The sequence below is a fragment of the Eptesicus fuscus genome, chromosome 18 (genome assembly GCF_027574615.1).
Source record: "Eptesicus fuscus isolate TK198812 chromosome 18, DD_ASM_mEF_20220401, whole genome shotgun sequence".
Lineage (NCBI taxonomy): Eukaryota > Metazoa > Chordata > Mammalia > Chiroptera > Vespertilionidae > Eptesicus > Eptesicus fuscus.
Window position 1 is genome coordinate 33,134,063 of NC_072490.1, and position 26,484 is coordinate 33,160,546.

General features: G+C 40.4%; 1 protein-coding gene across 2 annotated transcripts in view; it reads left to right on the top strand.

The window, feature by feature from the left end:
* The first annotated feature begins 6,340 nt into the window (after positions 1–6,340).
* Positions 6,341–26,484, top strand: part of ATP1B3 (ATPase Na+/K+ transporting subunit beta 3) — a 37,634-nt gene continuing 17,490 nt past the window's right edge. The window contains exons 1-2 of one of the 2 annotated variants that reach the window (XM_054729524.1): positions 6,341–6,681; positions 25,282–25,410. In XM_054729524.1, coding sequence (XP_054585499.1) covers positions 6,573–6,681; positions 25,282–25,410 — 238 coding nt within the window. In that variant the 5' untranslated portion in view covers positions 6,341–6,572. The remainder of the gene's footprint in view (positions 6,682–25,281; positions 25,411–26,484) is intronic. The other variant, XM_054729523.1, reaches the window with a different exon arrangement.

Genomic DNA, 26,484 nt, shown 5'->3' on the forward strand with positions numbered 1-26,484 from the left:
TTAAATTTTCCCTCATGTTCCTCTTAGTCAGATTCTGACAGATAGTTCCTGCTTAAAAGAACACAATTCCTTTCCACTAAAAGTAAAACATCGAACTGAAAGGAAAAGAGCTTTTTTAAAATAAATAATGTCAGTTATTTATTAAATACTATCAGAGAATGCAGTCCTGGCAAGGAGAAAACTGGGTTCAAGTTTTGAATTGCTCCAGCTTTGCCCTAGGAGTTGTCTGGCAAACCACACCAGAAACACATAGCTTATTTGAATAGAGGGAAATGAGTCCTGATCACTCTTTGTGAGATATCTTTGTTCAAATACAGATGGAATATGAAAAGATAGGACCTGCTATTCTTTTGTACCACATTTCTTTATTCATAGAAGGATGTCCTAGACTTCAGGATATGGCAAGTATTTTGTTTACCAATCGTTATTCCTGACCTCTGAAGGGCAACATTTTTTTATTTACAGCATTTCTGGAGAATCCATCTAGGCTTACAAAAAGCCCATTTTAAACTAATTTATTAGGTTTTTTTTTCCAACACTGGTATTTTTTATAGAGGGTTTCTGAGTTAAGAAACCTGCACGGCATAAAAGAAGGTCTCACTAGGAGCTGACACTCTTTAGTCATTATTGTTCTCACTGACTTTCTCCGTGGGCTAAAATTCTCAGGCCTCTGTGAGCAGAGGAGCTTTGACCAGCCCATCTCCAGGTTCCCTTCCCTAGAGATATTGGAGTCTATAAGCAATATACAGTACTTACCTTACTATAATGTCAAGAACTACAATTTGAAATGGCACGTTCTCTATAGTTTTTAGTCCTCTATGGTAACAGTCAGAAATAAATTGTCAGGTTTAGAATGACAATACTCATGAAGGATTCTTGATTGGGAAATCAAATACCTCAAATGTATCGGGACCATGAGTTTTCTTCTTTTTTAAAGGCCTAGAGCAAAGTTTTGAGAATCAGATACTATCAAGCTTACTGTAATATGACTCAGTGTGACTCATTGTTTATAAGTTCTTTTGCCCTTGTGCAAGGAAATTCTTTTTGTTCCCTCTTTAGGTAGTACTATTCATGAAAGATTAGAAATATTGTAGTATGGATTACTTCAGCATATTACATGTCCAAGGGGCCTGATCATTTAATGCATGGCTTCATGTGACATCCTTTTAGTTTCAAATTTGAATTAAATTAGCAGGCTGCTTTGTAACAGACATATCAAACAAAAGTATATCAAAACTCACTGGAGACTGATTAATGGCCTAGCCCTTTCTATGACTGAAAAGAGTTCTGGCCGTGGCCAGGTAGCTCAGTTAGTTAGAGCATAGTCCCAATACACCAAGGTTGCAGGTTTGATTCCCGTTCAGGGCACATACAAGAAGCAACCAATGAGTGCATAAATAAGTGGAACAACAAATCCCTGTTTCTCTCTCTCTCTTCCTCTCCCTCTAAAATCAATAAATAACCTTTAAAAAAATAGTTTTGTAGGGAAAGGGAGGTGAGGGGAAGCAGAAGAGGATAAAGGGAGGATAAATGATGATGGAAGGAGACTTGACTTGGGATGGTGAACACACAATACAACATACAGATGATGGATTATAGAATTGTACACCTGAAACCTATATACATTTATTAACCAATGTCACACCAATAAATTTAAAAATAATAAAATAGTTTCTTGTTTTTGACAGAGTTCTATGAGATTAAAAACTTTTTTAATCCTCTCTGGAAGACATTTTTTCATTGATTTTTAGAGAGAGTGGAAGGGAGGGAGAGAGACAGAGAGAGAGAAACATCAATGTGAACTGGTTGCCTCCCACATGCACCCCAACCAGGGCCAGGGATCAAGACTGCAACCCAGGTACATGCCCTTGATGGAAAATGAACCTGGGACCCTTCAGTCCGTGGGCCATGCTCTATCCACTGAGCCAAACTGGTTAGGGCAGTCTACAACATTTAAATTTTGTTCTATAGACAATAAAAATAAATAAAGTGGGGGGAAAATTTGTTCTATAAATACTCATTCAGTTGATTCTAAGTATTTGAAAGCCAATACACTGCAATTATACTATTTTGATTATGTAAAGAGTATTCACTGTGGAACAAAATGCATCAGTTAGCATAGAAAAGGTAAATCTATACTGCTAACTTCGTGCCAGTAGATAAGGATGCTCCAAACATCAAGCTCAAATAATGACATCTTCCAACACTTTATTAATTGCTCAAAATAATACCACATTTTAGTTTGCTTTATATTTGAAACATAGTTTTCTGATGTTTTCAATTGCTTTCCATTTTCCTTCTTAACAAAAGTGTATGCCTTCACCATACGACTAAATTTATCCAGGACCTTAATCCCTGTCTCTGTGGCATGGAATCAGCTTTCTGCTTGAAGACATTCTTGTCCATTCAAAACTAGTTGCTCCCTTGCCTTGCTGTACAGCTGTCATTCCAGGCCATGGATGGGGAATGTCCCGCCCACAGGCAAGGCCCTCGAAACCATTTGGTCTGGCCCTGCCAGGGCATTAGGGGTGAGTTAATTAAATGTTTGACCGGGGACCTTCTGGTGCTTGGGACGATGCTCAACCAACCGAACCACACTGGCTGGGGTCAAAACATTGGTTATTTAACTTAAAATGATCAATAATGCAAGTGTCTGAGCCTTGGCTGGTTTGGCTCAGTGGACAGAACATCAGCCTGTGGAATCCCGGGTTCGATTCCAGTCAAGGGCATGTACCTCGGTTTTGCAGGCTTCTCCCCAGCAGGGCCTGTGCAGGAGGCAACCAATCGATGTGTTTCTCTCACATCATATTTCTCTCTGTGGATGCTCCCCGCATATTTCTTTCCCTCTCTCCCTAAAAATCAATGGAAAAATATCCTACTGGTGAGGATTAAAAAATAAATAAATAAATTCATTAATTAATAATAATACTGCAAATGTCTGCTCTTTAATCTCCCATCCAAGTACTAACCAGGCCCGACCCTGCTTAGCTTCCGAGATCAGGCGCGTTCAGGGTGGTATGGCCGTAGACTCTGCTCTTTAATCTACAAAGGATATAGAGAAGCTGTTTGTTAAAGGATTAGTAAAAAATATATACTAAGATCAATGTGTGGAAAAATACATTTTCTGTGGAGAGGAGTCTGTATTCATGACTGTGTTTCTCAGGTACAATAACATGCCTACATAATCATAGCTGCTGCTTGTGAGGAAGGACACCTTTTTAAAAAAAAAAAAACCCCACATTTTTATTGATTTCAGAGAGGAAGATAAAGGGAGAGAGAATCATTGATTGGCTGCTTCCTGCACACCCCCTACTGGGGATCAAGCCCACAACCCGGTCATGTGCCCTTGACCTGAATTGAACCTGGGACCCTTCATTCTGCAGGCCGGCACTCTGTCCACTCAGCCAAACTGGCTGGAGCTCTAAGGCCGTGGTCGGCAAACTGCAGGCTCGCGAGCCACATGCGGCTCTTTGGCCCCTTGAGTGTGGCTCTTCCACAAAATACCACGGCCTGGGCGAGTCTATTTTGAAGAAGTGGCATTAGAAGAAGTTTAAGTTTAAAAAATTTGGCTCTCAAAAGAAATTTCAATCGTTGTACTGTTGATATTTGGCTCTGCTGACTGAGTTTGCCGACCACTGCTCTAAGGACATCTTAATATCTCTTCTCTGAGAGACAAATAATAGCCTTTTAGTGATTCAGTACCATAGTCACATCAGTTATAACACCAGGTAAGAAATAAGATGCTGCTATAAGAACTGAAATACTTTTTTCTGTACACGAGAGTTTGAACTTCAGGAATAAACTAAGAGTTTTAGCAAAGTAAGAGTCCAAATATCTTATTTGTGCCCATAGGAAGTAGAAAATGTATTCTGCTTGCTGGAGAGTACACTCAATCACTGGCCAACAACAGTTTCTTTCATTCGGCCTCCTCAGTGTTATGAAATTTCCCCAGAGCTCTGCCATCATTCACTGCAGAGGTAGTGGAGATGGGCAAAGAAAGAAATAATATTAAGCAAGTGGTACAGGGCCTAGGACTTACGTATGTATAAATGGTTGTTGCTATTATTACAGTGGGATTCATAGGTATCTTCCACAGGTAGGATAGCCAGATTTAGCAAATAAATATACAGAGTATCCAATTAAATTTGAATTTGAGATGGACAAGAATAATATTTTTAGTCTAAGTATGTTTCAGATATTGCATGGAGTATACTTACACTAAAATTTATATTAAATTCCATTATCTACTGGCAAAATAATTTCTCTTTTAGTGGAGGAGGCCTCTCACAGGTAATGGCTGAGAGAGAATGTGCAGAGGAGTCACAAAGGATTCTACTTCTTAACAATGCCAGATGTGTCCCTGGGGGACTCGAACCAACAACCTTTCGATTAACAGCCTAACGTACTAACCAGCTGGGCCACAGAGGCCACTATCATTTCTTTTTTAATAGGGAGATTTAGGTATAGTGAAATAAAACTGTAGGGAATAAAGCTCTGATTAAGTTTTATATTAAATCTGCTCAGACTTCAGAGTCCACTATCCCCTGATAAGCTCGGTATTTTCTCTTCAGGTATCAGATATCAGACACAAATAGTTCCCATGTTTTGGAGTAGAATATAAAATTTTCTCCAAACTGAAATCTGTTGGATCTAGTTACTATATTAAGTTAGACACGGGTTTTGAAATTACTGAATTATATTTTTAGTTAAATCCTTATTTGGAAAACGACAAGTCACTAAATAATGAATCATATTGATCACCACTAAAAATATGCAAATTACAAATGTCTGACAGCATTCAATATCTTTGAAACACTATTTCATGTTCTTGCTTGTGTGCCAAGTAATTATTTCTCAGTGTGTTTATTAGTGCACACACACACCCCCAAAATAAATAAAGCAGATGGGTTTTGTATTTTATTCCTAACAGACTGCATCTTCCCGCTTACCAAAAACTAAAAGGCCTATTATCAACTGTATCAATATTAGCTTTCTTCTAATTTCATGCCAGTTTTTACAAAATGCTTCTACAAATCTTCTGCTGTCACTGGCTAAAAAAGTAACTGGATTTTGGTTATTCCCAAATTATTAAATTTAGCTCTCCTAATTCCGGGGATCGGGGGGAGGGAGGAGAATCACTTTATAATATTGTGTTCTCTCTCTTTTCCATTTGTGGGAGACGTAATTCCCAATCCCTAGTTTTGATAAGCCAAGTGAGGAAACGAGAAATGTCGGAAGTCCTCTAGCATTTGCAGGCTGCGCACGTTTCTAGATGGATGAGAATGCACCATTCCAAACATGACGATGTGTGCTACCTTTCTTCACTCGTACTTTTTCTTTTTTTTTAATTTGCTAGTATAGAAAAACAAAACTCAGAGGCAGCGCTGCATTTCCTTTTCCCCAAACCTGCACCTTTCTGCCCCAACTCCTGAAGCCTTTCCATCCTGTCACCACCGAGCGTCGCGGGGCGCGGTACTCGTCAGCTCCGCCTAGTGACGGGAGAGGCGGACTGCACCCGCCGCTCCGACCGCGGGGAGCATCCACGACCGTGGAAAACCGGGGAAGCCGGGCACGTTCCCTAGGCATCAACACTAGACGGAGAACGGACTTCCTGTGGACTGCGTCTCCGTGTCTGAGAAAAGGCAACGGGCCCCTCAGGAGAGGAGGCGCTGTGTGCTGACTTCCGTGATGGGTTCTGGAGGAAAAAACGGCACTCCGTCTAGTGAAGACTGGCATCGTTGGGAGTGAAATTCCCACCGCCCAGCCGTCGGGAGAGCCACGGACGGCCCTTCTCGGAGCAGCAGGACATGTGCAATATGCTGGTCTGCCCGAGCAGCCGGTCTTAGTCACGTCACAGAGCCCAGAGGGCAGCGCCTGGAGACGGCGGGAGGGGCGCGGGGGAGCGCGAGGCCGAGTCCCCGGCCGGGCGAGGGCGTCCCGGGCAGAGTCGAGCCGTTTCCGCGCCGGCGACTCCCGCTGCCGCCGCGGGCAAGATGCCGCGAGGACGGCTGCCCCAGCGTCTCCCCCGACTCCTCCTCCTCCCGAGAAACGGGCGAGTGGGGGACGCCACCTTTCGCTCCTTGTTACAAATGTGCTGCTTAGGAAGAAGCCTTGGAGATTCCTAAAGCCGCTCCGCGTCATTTCCCCATTCACCGGCCGGAGCGGAGGGAGCCCGCAGCGTTCCCGGGCCCGGCCCGGAATCACTGAGCGGGGCGGGGCGGGGCGGGGCGGGGCGGCGTGGGCGGGGCTGGGGGCGGGGCGTCCTGGCCGCCTGGGGCTGCGCCAGCCGCGGGCGGGAGGCGGCGGCGGCGGCGGCGGCAGCGGCGCGGGTGCAGCGGCGCGGGGATTGGCTGCGGCGGGCGGAGACGTCAGGCTCCCGCGGCCTCAGCGGCCGCCCGGCTCGGCGCGGCGCAGTCGGTTCGAGCGCCCGCGGCTTGTGAGGAGGTGCCCTCGGCCGTTCCACCTTCTGCCGCCGTCGCCGGGCTGCGCCGCTCGAGCCGGGACGCGCCTCCGCGCTCCTCGCCGCCTCCACCCCCGCGGCAGCCGCTCCCCTCGCCCTCGGCGCGCACACCATGACGAAGAAAGACAAGAAGTCCTTCCACCAGAGCCTGGCCGAGTGGAAGCTCTTCATCTACAACCCGACCACCGGAGAGTTCCTGGGGCGCACCGCCAAGAGCTGGGGTGAGCGGGCGGCGGTTGGGCGCCCGAGGCCGGCCGCGGTCCGGGAGGTGCCGGGCGGGGTCGGATGGGGAAAGAAAAAAGCGGGAGGCGGCGGCTCCTCCTGCGCGGGGGGCCCTCCCCCCCGGAGCCGCCTTCGCCGCCTTCGCCGCCCGCAGCGGTTTTCGCCTCGGGCCTCCAGACTCCGAACCGGGCTGTGGCGGAGCGCGCGGCCCATTCATTTCTCGCGGGACGGGGAGGGCCGTCGCCCGCGGCCGAGGCTGCGGAACCCGCGGGCAGCCCCGGCCCTACCGCGCCGGCGTCTTCCTCCCGGCCCAGAGCGCACGTGCCGCCCCGGGCCTGGCGGCGCCGGAAGCCGGGGACCCCAGCCCGGAGCCGAGCCCGGAGCGTGCGGGGGGCCGAGCGCCCGGGCCTCCTTTGTACGGAGCGCGCCGGCCGGGAGAGGCCCTGGAGGAGGCGCCCGCGGCGCCGAGCGGTTCGGGGAAGCCAGACCCTGCCCCACGCCCGCGGAGAGGAAATTTCCACTCCCGCCGCTATCTTGTGACTCCACGCCGCCACCCCGGCCGAGGGCGCGAGGGAGTGTGAAGTGTGTGGGCTGCGTGCATGCCGCGGTGCGTTAATTAATCACTTTAAGTGCATCGTCCACGGAAATGCACTTGCATTTGGACAGTGAAAAGACACTTATTCCCCCCCCCTTTTTTTTTTTAATTACGGGGGTTTTCTTTCTTAGAAAAACTGCTTCTTTGGGGGAAAGTAAATCCTATCTGAATGGCACAATGTTTTCCCGTGCCTACAAAACGTGTGATGGTTTGTCTGTGTTAGCAGTTTTTCGAGGCATGAGTTCTTTGTTTTAAAAGAAATATTTAAACCATTCACCAGGGTAGTGCTGCTCTAGGGTGCCTCTTTTTTTTTTTTTTTTCCGAAAAAATGAATCAAGTAAACGAATTTTACTCTTTGTGGGCCTTTTGGAAAATATTTTGTAAGTGGTTCTTGACAGATCTTTTTTTTTTTTTTCCCCTGAGTGAGAATAAATTTCTAGAGTTGAGAACTATTTGGGCCCGTTTTTTAAGAGAAGCATGAAGAGAGTAAATCAGGCATGGCTTAGAAAATAAACTGTTGCTGCTGGCTGAAATCGGCGCCTCCAGAGCGGATGGAAAAGATGGCTTAGGTCCTATCGCCAGCCGAAAGGGGCCTTGGAGGTTTTTTTAGCCCAACCCCCACGTTAGAGGAGAAAAAAAAAAAGAGAGAGAGAGAGAGATCTGGGGAGGTTGTGATTTTGCTTTGTGTAAAATTACATATTCCACAGAGCCAAGAAAAGAACCCAACTCTCCTTTAATCCCAGTCCAGCGGTTGTATTATTTTACAGATGCCTTGCCTAACTGCATGGTGATCACTCACAATTTTTATTTAAATGGCTGTCTTTTGGGAACCCAGTAGTGTTATGAGGAAATATATCTTGCATCTAGAGTTAAATGGGGGTGGGGAAGTGAACAATTATTGTTTCTAGAGTCTAGTAACTTTTGCTGAAGGAATTTTTGAGAGGGATTAGTTTTTGTAAATTAACTTCCTTCCTCCTTTCCTCATCGCCTTCCCATTTCCAGTGATAAGTATCTTCACTTTAGTGTTAGCATGACTTTTCTTCTCCTTATATCTAACCTTTGTATTGTTAGATACTGAGTAGAGAGTTGTTTGTATATGCATTTAAATAGATGACATGAACAAATTATCAAAAGATAGGGCATTCTATAAGGGCAGTGGTAGCAGTACAAGTCAAGTTGGGGTTAGTTTTAACAGGATGAGGGCATGACCTTTTTTCAAAATTGAAAATATAAGTATTATGGTGGTCAACAAACAGCAAATTTCTGTTTATTGTAGTCATAGTATGCCAGTGCAGAATGGCATAAATAGGTGACAATTATCCATATTATCCAGTTATCTCAATTTAAGGGCATCCCTCCAAGCGGGGAGTGGTGTGTGGAGGCTGAAATCCACACTCCGCTCACCAGGCTGTGTGCCCTGGAGAAAGGAGGTATCTTGTTCTAATTTTCAGAGAGGCATGTGTGAGCTAGCTGATCTCATCACCCCAGAGATGCCCATTATTAGTATTTAGGTGTGTAACTGGGCAGAGTTGAGAAATGTTTGTAACTTTTTTTAACAAAAATACACAATGTTTTATAATCTTTTGAGTATATTGTGGTCATCTTCCCATGTTAATAAAGATCTTTATCACCATTTTTAATAGCCTACTAGTGTTCTATTGTATAGTTCAGGGGTGGGGAACCTTTTTTCTGCCAAGGGCCATTTGGATATTTATAACAACATTTAAGGGCCATACAAAGTTATCAACTTAAAAACTAGCCTTCTATATTTGGTCAAACATTTAATTAACTCACCCCGAATGCCTTGGCAGGGCCAGACCAAATCGTGGGCCTTATACGGCTCTTGGGCTAGGCATTTCCCACCCCTGGTATAGTTAGATGTATTGTGATTTTTTTAACAAGTTTATTAATATGTGTACATCATGTATGTATAGGAGATACGCAGGGGAAAATAAGTGACTCCTGATTTTTATTTATTTATTTATTTATTTATTTAAATTTAAACTAGTGCATTAGTGTATGTACTGGTCCTTCCTCCTATTCCCTTTATCTTTGTGTGTACATGTTAACAAACGTATTTCCTTGAGATATTTGTGTTGGTGGAATATCTAGGCCAAGTATAATATATGTAACTTTTGCATTTTGAAAACATGTTAAACTTTTTAAGAAAAAAACTCATTTGTGCAAAATTTTTTCTACTTGCTTTTGAATTTAATGTACCTGGTGATCGGGGTGCTAACATCTTTTTTTGATCTTGGTAAAGTTGTTGGGTCTACTGGTGTGTAAAGAAAGGCCTTCTCTACCCCAGGGATTTTATAAAGACATTCATTTAAGATGCTCCTGATTTTATTTTTTATATTGCAGTCTTCAATGCATTTGTCCTGTAATCTGAGGTTCCTCTCTTAAGGTCTTTAGATGTATTAAAAGCACACATGCTTGCCATTTACATTTGAGATACAGTGAAAACACTGCATGTTACATCACATTGCTTTATTTAAAAGTGTTAGATGTAAGGATTTTGAATAACCACTTGAATACCTGACTAATATCTTATACTTGGTTACAGCTATTTATTTATTTTTAAAATATATTTGTATTGATTTCAGAGAGTAAGGGGGAGATAAAAACATCAATAATGAGAGAGATTCATTGATTGGCTGCCTCCTGCACACCTCCTACTGGGGGTTGCATCCACAACCCAGGCATGTGCCATTGACCAGAATTGAACCTGGGACTTTTCAGTTTGCAGGCCAACGATCTCTCCACTGAGCCAAACTGGCTAGTGCGGTTATAGCAATTTAAAATGCTTAAATACTTATAATCATCACTTTATTTGATATTCACAACAACCTCCTAAAGCACACAGTGTGGGTGATCAAAAGTATGCTTAGAGCTGGGGGGTTTTGTTGTTTTTTAACAATCCATGCATCTTTTATTCACAAGCAGAAGCCGAGGAAAGTGTAACCTACACATTTGTACAAAGGTGTGGGCGCCCCCAGAAAAACGCACCACTGTCAGAAGACAGCCCTTTGTGGTGGGAACGCCGTAGCGCTGGTTTCTTAAGCAGAAGAGTAAGGACACATCAGGAATAAATAGATGCCACTTTTTTTTTTTGTTTTTTTTTGTTTTGTTTTGTTTATTTTATGAAAACAGAAGAAAGAAAATTTAGCACTTTGTGGCTGATGTTGCTAATATTAAGCCTAAGTACATTAAATACAATTAGAATGAAAATAGTAAAAGAGCCTAGAACTTATTCAGTGTTATTTAAATTGTAGGTAGTGGACCATGTGTTGCAATTGGCATTTTTAAAAAATAATAAAATAGAATGGTAAAAATACCAAAGTTTATTCTACCTAATAAGTTCAGTCTATGGAAAGATGCTGTTCAATGAAACTTTTCTGTATTTTGTACATATAGATACTCCAATGTAAAATGTATTTCTTATTGTGGCTCAGAGTCAGAAAAGCTTGAAAACCACTAACCTCGCCCTGTACCATCATTTCATAGGTGAGAAAATTGAACCCACAGATCTGACTAGTCAAAATTCACTGAGTTAGTGACAGAATCCTTGGGCCTTCAGAGGCCCTCCAAGGCCAGAAAAACTATGACATTACATGACCTCATCTAATGACATCTGCTTGTGAGCTTATTTGGAATTCATTAGCTTAAGGTCATTAAGTTTAATAGATGCTTTATATTACTACTAGAGGCCCAATGCATGAAATTCGTGCAAGGGGCTCGGCCCTTGAAGCCCCGCCTGCCTTGGCCCTCGCCCCGGCTTCCTCGGGAATGTCGCCCAGACGGTTGTTCTGCTGTTCGGTCTAATTAGCATATTAGCTCTTTATTATATGGGATTAAGTTGAAACTTGTGTTACTGATGTACCAGCAGAATCAAGATTCTGGACCCAAACTATTTAGCACCTATAGTTTGTTCATGTGCCTTCTCTTTTCATGATTATAGAGCAATGAAGTGCCATTTTCTCAGTCAGCTGCTCCCATTGTGGGTCATGCCTCAGTAAATGCTCTGCTTTGGATATCAGACACCATCTCACCTTGGGTGTTGACTATAGGGGTCCCCAGAGGCGAGTGTGTTTATTTTCCCGGTATTACATAGTTTTGTGTGGTATTGTTCATTGTCCTGTGGAATGTGACATATTGAACTTTACAGATCTGTGCACCATTGGGAAAGTAATAGAACTTGCCTTACCCTGTGTGCAGCCTATAAATGAAGGTCATTGGTGGGTGTGGCAGAGGTAGCAGCAGAGGCATGCTAAGCCATCACCCAGCAGGAGACAGTACTTCCTGGACCGGTAGTGGCTAGGGGGGAAAGGGATAAGTTTTTGTGTTGTGTTCCAGACACCATTGCAATTACTGTAATATGTGCTTTACTGTTATTAAAAGGCAATTTCCCAACCCCTGAAATAATTTTATTTCTTTGCAATTGAAATTTGAATTTATATCTCTAGAATTAAATTAGCTATATTAAAAGAACTTTAAAAACCCTTCTATCTTGTCCTTGCTTTATCATTATAAATGACTAGGAACTTGATTGTGTAATGGGAGGAAGAAAAATCATTTAACTTTGAAAGATAAATTTATATTATATTCTAGTAATGCATTTATTGTGTTGAAATAAAATCACCTGTAGTCTTTAACCACTTAGAATAGTCACTGTTAACATTTTTTTAAACATTTTTAAAATATATCTTTATTGATTTCAGAGAGGAAGGGAGAAGGAGAGAGTGTTAGAAACATCGATGAGAGAGAAACATCGATCAGCTGCCTCCCGCACACCCCTCACTGGGGATGTGCCCGAAACCAAGGTACATGCCCTTGACCGGAATCAAACCTGGGACCCTTGAGTCCACAGGCTGATGCTCTGTCCACTGAGCCAAACTGGTTAGGGCTGTTAACATTTTTAATAGTCTTTTCCTACATGTAAATTAAAATTTTTAAATAAACAGTTAGATGCTTAGTTCCATCACTTAATGTTTAAGGGTAATGTTTTTATTCCTCTGCCACCTTTTTAGAGGTTGATGTGGTGGGGGTATCCTTGGCCCTCTTTATCACCTCGTGGGCACTTTCCACATTTCTGCTGGAATTTATGTATTCTGGTGGCCTTAGTTACGATCTCTGTGTTAGGACTCCCAAATTTGCATCTCCAGTCCATATGGCTTTTTTATATTATAACCAATATTAAGATTTCCAAATGTTAGAAATCTTTAGTTCGATGTTTCATTTCATAGCACCTCTTCATGTAAATCTCCATTGTCCTCAGAGGCTCTCTTTATAACCTCTCTGACTTATTCCTCTCCTGTCATCTCTACCATTCCCCATAATTCTCTCCTAGGAAACTCCATAGTTTCCTAGCTCCTGAGCCTCTTTCCTTCATCTTGGCATGGCTACTCAGGTACCAGCTTAGATAGCCTGATCTCTGGAAAACCTTTTGAAACCCTCTTTGCCTTAAGACTGGATCAAGTGCTCCCATAATGCCACTTTCTATTATAGCAATTATGACTTGTTTCCCATTTACTAGACTATATATAAACTTGCTATTCATGTCTTACTCATCTTGATTCCCTAATACCTAGCCTGTTGCCTGGCATTTAGGAATGTAATAAAAATGCATTGAATGAATGAACACTATTGTGAAATGTTCCCATGTAATTAGTCTTCTGCAACATATTTTTAATGTCCTGGGTGGTGTTGGTGTATCATAGTATAACACTTCCCCCAAGGTTTGGGCATTTTTTGCTATAGCACTGATGGGTTTTCATAGAAGTTCAGTGTTCTGAAGAAGCTTCCACTTAACTTTCTTGTTGGAGACTTAGCTGAGTTTGTGACCTTGGTCCTGCATCTGATTAGGATAACAGAACCAGCGTTATTATTCAGGCCTCCCAGCTCCTGCTTTATTGCTTTTTTTTTTAATTTTTTCTTAGAACTTACTTGCTCTCAAACTTAATGATGGCTTAATTAATAGTATCATTTTCTCTTTTGCAGTAGAGACTCAGCTATTACTAGTATTTCTGAAAAGAATTCTCTAACTTAGCCTCCCACATATCTGTCACCTCTTACTGAGTCATTTGTGGAGTTGGCTCTTATTTATGACTTCCTTTTAGTATTTTGCTGGTGCCATGGTAAGGTATGACTTTGCAACCGACCCTTGTCCAAAGCATGAGGTACTTTTCTTTGGCTAGCAACTGGCACATAAAATGTGGCCCTTAGTATATATACCCTTACCCAACTCCATACTTTTCTACACATTTCTTTCCTGGTTCCTTCCTGTTTGCTCTTCTTCTGTTTCCTAAATATATATTTCCCAGGTGTCTTCGGCCTTGTTTTCTCTTCTTGGTCTTTCCTTGCAATCTCATAAAACAACTCCAAAGATCACTCACAGATTTTAATTCTTAGTTTAACATGTCTCAGATTCCAGTTGCTTTGTGCATATCCCATAAAGCTGAGCTAGTGAGGCTTAGGTAACTCTAGTGCCTAACTGATATATGTCACCTAGTAAAGGGATCTCTTCCCCTTCCTCCACTACAGTTCTGTGTTGCTCCTATATTTGCAGTTTTTGTTGTTAATCCTCACTCAAGGATATTTTTCCATTGATTAGTTGCCTCCTGCATGTGTCCCGACCAGGGCTGGGGATGGAGTCTGCAACCTAGGTACCTGACCTTGACCAGAATCAAACCCGGGACCTTTCAGTCCATGAGCCGACGCTCTATCCACTTATCCAAACCGGCTAGGGCTATTTGCAATTTTTGAAAACATCAGTATTCTTTTTGTCATCTGGGCTTAAAACCTGGCCAAATTATGCCAATTCTATTTTCAAACATCTGACCTACCACTCTGCACACCCACACTCCTCCGCCCGCAGTTTTGTGAGAGCACACATTCAAGGAGCCTGGGATATTAATTTTCTCCTAGCTTCATATTAGTAATCACCTGTTAGAAATTTCTTAGCTTTTAAGACTCCCACCAAACTCTGCCCCTTTATCAAGGTCTGGTCGTGCCTTTTCTTATAAATTCTCTGATTAAAAATCTTAAAGCACCAGATAAAGAGCTTTTGTGACTTTTTAAGAGTTATTCCAAGTTAACATAGACCATTGCCTTTCCAGCTTTTTAAAAAGTAATAGTGTTGTTGACTCTAGGAAGGTTGGCTCTTAACTCATTTGCATCCCCAGAAAGATCCAAGGAATCAGTTGTCATTGTGACCTAAACCAGTATAACCTCACTGTTACCGGATTATTTCTAAGGCTGCAGCTTTGATCATGCTCTTTCCTGAACCCCAAAACTGGATCCCTACTGCTTTCAGAAGGTTTAAGTTCCAGACAGTCTGGCATTCCAGGCTTACTGTCTTTTTTTTTATTGATTTTTTACAGAGAGGAAGGGAGAGGGATAGAGAGTTAGAAACATCAATGAGAAACATCAATCAGCTGCCTCTGCAAACCCCCTGCTGGGGATGTGCTCGCAACCAAGGTACATGCCCTTGACTGGAGTCGAACCTGGGACCCTTCTTTCCGCAGGCCGACGCTCTATCCACTGAGCCAAACCGGTTAGGGCCAGGCTTACTGTCTTAAAACTGAATTTCCAACATTATAACATGTCATTTCCCACCTTATTTCCCATTCACCACATATCCTAGTCCAGGCGTCCTCAAACTACGGCCCGCGGGCCACATGCGGGTGTTTTTTTACTTCAAAATAAGATATATGCAGTGTACATAGGAATTTGTTCATAGTTTTTTTAACTATAGTCCGGCCCTCCAACGGTCTGAGGGACAGTGAACTAGCCCCTTGTTTTAAAAGTTTGAGGACCCATGTCCTAGTCAAATGGGTGTAGATGAAGACCCTTGGTCTGGAATACCCTACCTATTCCCTCTCCCAGCCCATTCTCTGCATCACAAATTCTTTCCTACTCACAGACCTAGTTTTAGTGGCAGCCATGCCCTAAGCTGTCTCTGATGATGCCCAGATGAAAATAATGTCATATTTATCTCATGGCACCTAAAACTTTGTATCCTGGGTTAAAGTTGCACATATATATATATATATATATATATCCTACTAACTAGGTGTTATCACAGAGTATGATGTACATCTACATTTTATATCCCTACAACAATTAGCACATAGTACACCCTTATTTTTATTTTTTTAAGAGAATTTTTATGCATTTATTTGAGCCAAACTGATGCTATAAGCTGAGGAGCACAATTTCAAATGCTCCCCTTAATCTTTTTTTAATGGACAAATAGTCATTTAATTAGTTTCAGCTTGTGATTCACCTATTGCTTGGGCTAAAGTTGGGAGTATTGTGGGTCAGTTGGTACAGCTGCCCACTGAAAGTCTTATTTGTATACATACATGTACATGAAGGCATAATTCCCCTTAGCTCACGATGAGTCTGTCCTACTAAACTTCTAATTCATTTAGAAATTTCCAGATAGGGCTTCATAGTAAAAATGAGCCTATTGGGATAAATACATTTTTTTTACTTATGAATCTTAGAAGTACACAAATATACTAAGAAGATGATCTGACTAGGACTCAGAATATAGACCTAAATGTTAGTTCCACATCTCCATCTTAGCTTAGATAACTCATTTAAAATCTTAGCTTCCTCTATAAGAGAAAAGTTGCATGAGACAGTTTCAAATGTCACTTTGAAATGAAAAACAAAACTTATATAAATGCTTTAGAACAAGAGATGACAAACTTTTTCTTCAAAGGACCAGATAATATTTTAGGCTTTGCCAGCCACATGGTGTCTGTGGCAACTGCTCAGCTCTGCTATTGTAGTTTTAATGTGGCCACAGACAATATATAAACTAATGGGCCTAGCTGTTTCTCAATATTTTATTTACAAAAACCAGCAACAGCCGTGGTTTGCTGACCTCTGCTTTAGAACTTAACAGTGGTCTGGGCTGACCTCAGAAACCTGAACCTGGTCTTAAGTGGAATGTGGACTCTTGGCTTTGTTCTTTTCATATAACAAAAGTAATACCATTGTTTGAATTTTTACAATTTAGATGTGGATAATCAGTAAGTCTATTGTCATCCTCAGCTTCTTCCCCTCGGTAACCACTGTTAATTAACTGTAATACTTTCTAAAATATAATACTTGCTGTATCCACTTTCGATAGAGGTCTGGCAGTTTCATACAAAAGTAAATATACCTCTACCCCATGATCCAGCAACTCCTATGTGTGTCTACCCAAAATAAATGAAAACATATATTCACTAAAATACTTGTACAAGAATATTCATAGTAGCTCCGAACTGGGAAACAGCCCAAGTGTCCTGAATCAGCAGAAGAATGGACAAACTGGTATGTCCATACAATAGAATACTACTCAACAGTAAAAAGGAACTAACTACAGATAACACAAAACCTGGACGACTCACAATTAGGCTTAGTTTAAAAAAGCTTTACCAAAGAGAATACATACTATATGATTTCACTTGCAAAATTCTAAAACAAGCAACACCTATGATGGAAAAAAGCCCAAATTGGTGTTTGCCTTTAGGGCATGGGGATTGACTGGGAGGGGGTTGAATCATAAGTGAATGCATTTGTCAGAAGCCACCTATTGGTACATTAGAGAATTGTATGTTTCACTAATGTAATTGTTTTTCTCTCTCAATTTTAGTTAACATGGGTGCTGAAGTGTTTAGGGGTGAAGTCTACTGACATCTGCAACTTGAAATGCATAAAAAAGTAGATAAATGGTGAATATATATGATCCATACTAATAAAAGGGTAATATGCTAATTAGACCGGACATCCTTCCAGACATCCTTCGGACAAAGCCACGGTGGCGGGGGCAGAGGCCTTAGGGGCGACCAGGCCGGCAGGGGAGGGCAGTTAGCAGGCAGGTGAGCGGTTAGGAGGGAGCGCTCCTGGATTGCAAGAGGGATGTTGGACATCCCCCAAGGGGTCCTGGAATGGTTAGGGTGCAGGCTGCGCTGAGGAACCCCCCCCCCCCCCCCCAAAACCCACCCCCCATGCACGAATTTCGTGCACCCAGCCTCTAAGTATGATAGAGAGTTAAACTGGAGAATCTAGGTGGGTTTATGGATCTTTACATTTTGTTCAACTCTTCTGAATATTTGTAAATATTCCTAACTGAATCTTGGAGAAAAAGGGATACATGAATACATTCGTGTTTCTCTTGATTGCCTTCCCCCAATCATGGAGTCTTTTCTAAAGATTATTGTTTATCTATTTTCCTACCAGTCCTTTTTCAATGTATTTATATATGTATATGTGTGTGTGTAGAAATTATAGGAATAGGAATAAGTAATTTTCTTTTCCACGTTTACATGAGTAATAGGAAAAATGTATCTTCTAGAATTTGCTCTTTGTTTTTTTCCACTTACTATGTCTTGGCCATATTTCCATGTCAGTAAATATAGATTTATCTTATTCCTTTGAATCATTGCATAATATTCCACAAAATGTAAAGATCCATAAACCCACCTAGATTCCAAAATACATGTATTTTTCTTTGTGATGAATATTTAGTTTTTCCATTTTTTTCTCGTAAAATTGCTGCAGTGTGCAACTATTTATTTAGGTTGGATGCTGAGAAATGGAATCAGCAGTTTGTAGTGTGTGTGTGTGTGTGTGTGTATGCTTATTTTTTATTATTAATAGACTATCCTCTAAAAAAGTGTACCAGTTTATACTCCCACAAGCAGCAGATAAAAGAAACTGTTTCCCTTCAACTTTCTGAGCTTTGGACATTATTACTCTTCAAAAATTTTGCCAGTTTTATGGGATGCTGGTATGTATCTGGTTCATTTAATTTCCGATTTCTCTAAAAACTGCAGCTTAGCATATTTTTATCTTTACTCAGTTTCCATTTCTTTTCAGTCGCTCACTCACCTTTTTGCTCTTATTTTGTCGCTTAGTTTATTTTTTTAATTCTCCTTGTTTTAAATAAACATCATCACAAATTTAACAATTTTTTATTGGCTGTTCCTAATCACTTACCCTAAAATATTTCCTCACTGATAATGATTTGCCAGCTTTGTTACATGCAAATATTCATTTTATACGGATTCCTTCCTGGATATTATATTTTGTTGATCTGTATCTCCAGTCCTGTGTAAGCTCTATGTAAGTGTTTGAAATAAATGTGTGGTTTGTGTGAGTGCTGTCCACTTTTGCTGTTTGCATAGTGCTAACTAGGTGCCCCCCGAGGTGACTCAGTGGTTGAATGTCAACCTATGAACCAGGAGGTCATACCCACGTTGCAGATTTATTCTCCAGTGAGGCGAATGCAGGAGGCACTCGATTAATGATTCTTCTCATCATTGATGTTTCTACCTCGCTCTCCCTCTTTCTTCCTCTCTGAAATCAATAAAAATATATATATATTTTAAAAACCACTTAGGTAGCTTATGAAACATACAGGAAGGAAAGTTTATGTGTAGAAAAGAGTATTTTTTGAAAATTGATTTTTTTTTTTTTTTTGGCATTTGTTTGTGTTAAATGGTGCTTTTATCTTAAATCTCTCACTTTCCTTGAATTTATTTTAGTCTTGAATTAAAATCCTGGCTTTCATGTTAATCTTACTTGTTTTTTGATGAGTGCCTGTAAGGGTATGGATTTTCCTTTGTGTTCTGCTCTGACTACATTATTATTTCAGATTTTGTTGTTCTTTTTAATCCAAGGATTATTTAGAAGTTTATGATTTTTTAAAATTATATTTACTTTGAATTTAGAGAATGTGTCTTTTGCAGGTTCAGTCTCCAGAATCCCCAGCCCCGGTCTGTTGTGGTGTTGGGAGATGGGGGTGGGGGTGGGGGTCCGCAACCAGTCAATGTGTCTCTCTCACACTCATTTTTCTCTTTCTCTCCCTCTCTTCTCCCCCCCCCCTAAAAATTAGTGGGAAAAATATATCCTCGGGGGGAAGATATATATATGTATATGTATGTATATATGTGTATATGTGTATGTGTGTATATATACATACACACACACAAGTATATATATTCATTCTCAGTTGAGGATTTTTTTCAAAAGGTATGTTAAAATCTCTACTTGTGATAGTGTTGAATTTTGTAATTCTACTTTTGTTTTATATATTTTAAACACTTAGCATCATGAAGCTTCATGGCTATTATGCTGTCTTGATTTTTATTTACATTTTATTGATACAAAATATTTTTGCCTTACTAATGCTTTTTGACTTGAATTCTAGTTTGCTTACAGTAAAAACACCACATCTACATTTATTTTTGAGCCATTTTATTTTCAACCATTATGTTTTAATTTTAGATTTTCTTCTATAAATAGCCTTTAATGGAATCTTTTAAACTCACTTTGAGAATGTTTTTTTATTATTTGACTACTACTAAATTATTCCTATTATACTATTTTGGGAATTTAGTTTGTTTTTAAATTTAAACAAATTTAAATTTTTAACTTGATGTAAAATACTAACTAATATAGTGACCAAAAAATCATTGACTGACTCAGGGATATAGGGATTGCCAAGGAGAACACAGAATCTTTGGAGGGGATGGAAGTGTTCTGCATTTTTAGTGTAGTGGTGGTTTCACAGGTTATACAACAGTCAACATTCACTAGAGTTGTACCGTTGAAATCAATGCAAGTTATTGTATGTAAATTATTCCTTAGACCTGATTAGGAAAGAAATTCTAACCCCTCTCTTATTCAGAAGGCAATCACTATGAATTTACTTTGTATGTTTATGATCCATTAAAAACCACTCTTTATATATACATTTGTAGAATTCCATAACTCTGAATGTTTTAAATTTAAGCAAGTGGTATGTATCATTTTGAGGTTATTTTTTCCCACTTAGGGTTTTTTGTATTATTGGCCAACTAGAGGCCCAGTGCACGAAATTCGTGCAAGAGTAGGCCCTTGCAGCCCCGGCTGCCTCGCGGCCCTGCCCACTGGTCGTTCCAGAAGGTTGTTCCACCATCAGGTCTAATTTAGCATATTAGTTCTTTTTTTTTTAATTTTTATTTTATTTTTATTTTATTTTATTGATTTCTTACAGAGAGGAAGGGAGAGGGACAGAGAGCCAGAAACATCGATGAGAGAGAAACATCGACCAGCTGCCTCCCGCACACCCCCCACCGGGGATGTGCCCGCAACCAATGCACATGCCCTCGACCGGAATCGAACCTGGGACCCCTCAGTCCACAGGTCGACGCTCTATCCACTGAGCCAAACCGGTTTCGGCATATTAGTTCTTTATTATATAGGATGGGACTCTTTCATGTAGGATTTGAGGGTGGTAATTCTGAGTCCTTGTACGTCTGGAAATGTTCTTTGGTTTTCTTGGTAGATTGATATTTTAGTTCACAATCATTTTTCCTCAGTTTGGAACATATTGTTTCATTTTTACTTAGTGAGATCTGATATCTGTTATATTTCTCTGACATAGGTAACCTGTTTTATCTTTTTAGAAGCTTTAAGAATTTTTGTCTTTATTTTTGGTGTCCTGAAATATCACCTGTTTGTGTCTAGATACAGAATGTTTTCCAGTATTTTTCGGTCTTTGCCAATCTAAGTATACAACTTGAGTTTTGTAATATACTCACATATAAGCACATACATACACTGTGCTCATGAAACTCACTCTAATCGAGATAATTAACATATTCATATCCCCCAAATTTCCTCTAGCCCCTTGTGTCTCCCCCGGTCTCTAGGCAAAAATAGATCTGCTTTTTGACACTTTGGTGTGTGCTTTCTCAAGTTTTAAATACATGGAATCATGTAGTGTATGTGTACTCTCGGGGGAGTGGACTGACTTCTTTCATTCAGCATAATTATTCTGAGAAGTAGTTCATGAATAGTATTCCATTGTATGGATAAGGCAGAATTTATTCATCTGTTGGTGTGTGCGTTTGCGTTGTTGGCAGGTTTTGGTGATTACAAATAAAGCATCAGTGAGTATTTATCATTTTTCTTGGTCAAACATCTAGGAATATATTGGCTGAATTTTATCATAGGTATAGTTTGCCCACTTTTTAGAAAAATTGTCAGTGTTTTATAAAATAGCTTTGTGTTGTGTTTTGTTTTGGTACATTCCCACCAGGAGTGTGTGAGAATTTCAGTTCTTCCACGCCTGGGCCATCACTTGGTACGAACAGTCTTTAAAATTCCTAGCATCTGGTGAACATGCAATGGTAGCTCTGGGTAGTTTTCACTTGCTCCTCAGCTTTCCTATTAAGTTTTTTATTTTAATCAAAATATGAAAACTAATTTTTAAAATACCATCCTTTCACCTTCTGGTTTATATTTTAATTATATTTACAATTCTCCTCTCCCTGCTCTATTTGTTGTTATGACCCAGTTTTTCTCAGGTGTTAGTTACTTTCTTTGTTGAATTTGATACTTCATTGGATTAGTTTTTTCTCACATATTTTGTAATTATTGGTTCTGTGGTCCTCCTCTTTGTATTTCGACTTTGTCACAGCATTGAGGATGTAGGTAGCACATGTAAACTCCTTTAGGTGTTTTACCAATCCATCTAGGACAAGCATGTCAAACTCAAAGGCTAACACGGGCCAAATAAACAAAAGCTTCAATTTTTATAGAATGTAGGTTTATTTCAATAGAGACATGCTGAATACAAAGGGCTGAAATAAATTAATAATTGTTAACAAATAATAGAACATTTTAATAAAAATTAATATTTTTTTCTTGAACATTAACTTACCAGACACTGTATAACTGCACAAATTAATAACCATAATGCAAATAAACCTATTTTTCTTGTTCTCCGAAAGCAAATATTTCCTGTTGTGCACAAAAAAAACTTTGGAAAAAAGTCTGGCACTTACTCAAAAGGCTACACATAGTTACCTAGCAATTCCACTCATAGATGTATAGAATGTGAATTATACCTCAACAAAAAGTTATTTTTAAAAATTAAACATGAAGTCCTAGCTGGTTTGGCTCAGTGGATAGCGTCGACCTGTGGACTGAAGGGTCCCGAGTTCGATTCCAGTCAAGGACACAAGCCTGGGTTGCGGGCTCTACCCCCAGTGGGGGGTGTTCAGGAGGCAGCCAATCAATAATTCTCTCTCATCATTGATATTTCTATATCTCCCTCTCCCTTCCTCTCTGAAATCAATAAAAATATTTTTTTAAAAATTAAACATGAAAAGGATTTTAAACTTGTACTTGTCCAAGTAATTGTGTTTTGTTTTGTTTTTTAAGTTATATTTGCCCCTGCTCTACATTTTAAAACTGGAAACAGAATGCTAATTTACTTGCCAAGGGGAAGTAGTTTCTAGTTACCAGAATTCTCTGAGGAGAGGCACTTTCTGGTGTCTACTCTCCGGTAACTAGGAAGTTTGCAGGAGTAGGGAGTCAGGTCACAGCATCTCACTAGGAAGTGGTGTGCCTATATACAGGCCTTTCTTGATGAAGCCTTCAGACCACTTCCCCCCGCCCCCATTATGTGTTCCCCAACCTGGAAGCTCCTCTAAGCTTCAGTATCCAGAGTGGTTATTGGGGTTTCACTAGGTAGGTATGACTAAATCACTGACCTCATCATTGAACTCAAATCTCCCGCTCCCTCCTCTTCTCTCCCTGGAGGTCAGGGCTCCCTCCAATAACAAGGTACTGGTCCCTCTGGGTACCAACCTCCCTCGGGGCCCACTAGGAGTCTGCCCATTACTCACCTAGGACACCCCCAGCTTGGTCTCCATCACTGTGTTAAGCCCATCAGGAAACTGCATCTGCGTATCTAACTACAAGTTTACCCCTGTAAGAGTGGCAATTTACAATTTGTTTTTATTTTCTGTTTTTCTTGGTAGGGGAGAGGAGGTGAAGTGTTGCCGTCTTTTCATGTATGAGATTTATAAGTGAGGTTAATTTTACTTTTTAAATGTTAAATTTGGGTCTCTTCGCAGAAGGATTTTTTTTAATCTTGTAGGAGCACTTGCTTCAGTGCTGGAAACGACTCATTTACTTGTTTGTACACTCCCTACATTCAAAGTTAATTTAATGCACAAGTATATGGCATCAGACTTGGGACATGGCTATTAATTTGTGTATCTGTGTTATGAACCTATCATTCATTGTGTAATGATTCTTTAGAAACCATATTTGGATACAACTTACCAATGTCTGCTGTCTGTTTATTTGTTTTGTAACAATGTTTATAAATTTTATTTACGGTATTTTTCCTGGAAGTTTAAAATCAAGTTTTGAAAATGGTATGATAAAAAAATTTTGAGGTGACTTAAAAACAGTGCTAAATAATTAAACTCAGCACTTTTGTTTGGAACTTCTCCAGTTTTATATCCACTGCATTAGTTGACAAACTACTATATCCTCAATCTGTTTTTGTATGAGATTTTATTGGAGCACAGCCCACACTCGATAAATTTATGTATTTGTCCACTCTGGTCTGCAATGTGGAGAATTTTATCCGTAGCTCCAACAAATATCTAGATCTGAAAGACTCGTTTCTCTTCTAATGTCTTTGCATGTGTTTCTTTTCCTTCTATACTTTACTGATCACTTCATTGAGATTGGTCTTCCCTTTTTTTTTCTGCAACAGGATCGCTGCATGTGGTAGGGAAGTGATGCTGTCTGAAGGTGACATGCTCTTCTCCTTTCTTCCTTCTGTCCTCTCGCTCCCTATTTTCGCCTCCTGGTAATTGGGGCAGGGTGGGATGGGGGGATGCTAATCTAAATTAAAATGAAATTGTGTTAACTATTTCTCCATTACTTGAAAAGGGAGGGAAAGGGAGACAGTTTCCTGGCCTGCAGAAATAAAAGTTACCTAGTTTTTGCCACAATCTGCTTTGAGAATGGAGTCTTTTGAGAATCAGAAGAATATTTAGAGCTGCTAGGAGGCAGGGGTGGGGGATGGGTATTTAGAAATATATTATTACAGAAGACTTCAGAAGCACTGAAGTGAATCCTTGCTAGAGAGTGGGGGTGAGGAAGTCCATAGATTGCAGGTTAGGAACCTCTGCTCTAGCCCCTCTGCTAGAATAGAGTGAGAAAACAAAAAAGTAGGTTATTAAGAGTGGGAAATAAAACTGATGTTAATCAGCAGTGAGGAATTAAGTGTTCTTCACTATTGCTATACCTGAGGATTTGTTCAATATTCTTTGATCAATTTTTTAAATGTTTAAGTATAAATGTGTGACTTTAATATTATAATGTGTAATTCTGATGGTGACCACATCTGACGTTAGAACTTCAAATACAGACATTTGAGAGAAATAATTATTTTTAGATGTTCTCAAAATAAATCATGGGTTTAGGATAGCTATCATAGTGTTTTCAGACTGTGAAGGAAAAGAGAGTAAGCCCTTGATGTTGAGGCTTGCATCTGCTCTCTCTTGCTTTGTGCTCAGCAGTAGAGGAGTGAAGAACCATGGGTTGGGGTGCTTGTTTCTGGCCTTGTCCTCTTCACTTTCGCATGAGCCTTCCATTCAACCAGTGTTTCCTAAACTTCATTCATTGAGATACCATCTTCGTGATTTGCCTTCCTACACATTTCCTGGCTATTCTTTTAAATCACTTTTCAACACTTAAATTTATGCAAATAATTATTGTGTGAAATATGGGTTGATGTACTAATTCTTTTATGTTTGCCACTTAAAGGAACATGTACAGATTGGGTTTGTCCCACCTAAAATCATCTTTTATCGTACTGGAGGGCATCAAGTTCCAATTTGGGAAACATTCCCCTTTGTGCTGGAATATAAAGCTCTGACCTTGAACTAGAGAATGCTCTGTAGAAGCTACTTGTACTTGGACGTATTAGTGGAGAGGAGGGGGTCACAGGATGGGTGGGTGCTACCTGCTGAAATACTCCTTGCTTGGGCAAATTCATATTCTGAATATGGAGACATTTTGGCTGTGTGCATGGCAAGCTTGGAATCCTGGCCTTGCCGTGGTTGGCTTGGTTTTTTAAATCTGGACACATGCGCACACAATTATGTGTGTATTTCCAAAATTCCGTAAGTTTTCTTTTCTTTTACAGGTTTGATCTTGCTCTTCTACCTAGTCTTTTATGGGTTCCTGGCTGCACTCTTCACATTCACAATGTGGGTTATGCTTCAGACTCTGAATGATGAAGTTCCAAAATACCGAGACCAGATTTCCAGTCCAGGTAAGGAGCTTGCACTCGTTGTGGCTTTTATCTCTAGCACATGTTTTACATAGCAGATAAGATAGTTTAACCTTGGCCTTAGGTAATGAGACCGTTTTGATTTTTGTTTGTTGTATAATATTTACATACGGATACAAAGACCGTTAATATTTACATACTGATACAAAGACCTGTGCTGATAAATTTTGCATCCTTTGCCAGAAGTAAGCAGAAATAAATATTGAGAATTATAGTAAAGCCAAATTTGACTGATGTAATTATAGATATGAATGGCCTTTATGAATACGGGTGGCAGTTTCACTTTGTCCTGAATTAATTTACTTATAAAGTATATATTTTGGCTCTAACTCAGGTCAGAGCCTTGTTCTTATAAAATACATGCTTCATGGTTTAATTGCTTAGTATGGAAGTGGTAAATATTAAATAATGATACATCAATAGAGAACAAAAGGATTCTACTTCATTAATAATCTTAAGGGGGGGGGGGGACTCCAGGATACTTTAGTACAGAAAAAAATCTTAACTGAAACATTGTTTAAATCATGTTGTCTTCCTGTTTTTTGGTTATGTTTAAACCCTCTTTTCCTTTTTCTGTTTTTTTTATTTTGTTTTGTTTGTTTGTTTTTGATTGATTTTAGAGAGAAGAAGTGAGGGAGGAAGAAAATGATTTGTTGTTCCTTTATGCATTCATTGGTTGATCCTTTTTAAAAATATAAATTTTATTAATTTCAGAGAGGAGGGGAGGAGGAGAAAGAGAGATAGAAACATCAATGATGAGAGAATAATTGATTGGCTGCCTCCTGCCCGCCCCACACTGGGGATGGAGCCCCAACCCGGGTATGCCCTGACAGGGAATCGGACCTAATCCTGGTTCATGGGTTGATGCTCACACTGGCTGGGCATCCTTTTTTTTTTTTTAAGATTTTTAAATTGATTCTTCAGGAGAGAGGGAGAGAGAGAAACATTGATCTGCTGCCTCCTGCACACCCCCCACCGGCAATCTAGCCTGTAACCTAGGCATGTGCCCTGACCGGGATGTTGCAACCAGCAACCTTTTAGTGCAAGGGATGTTGC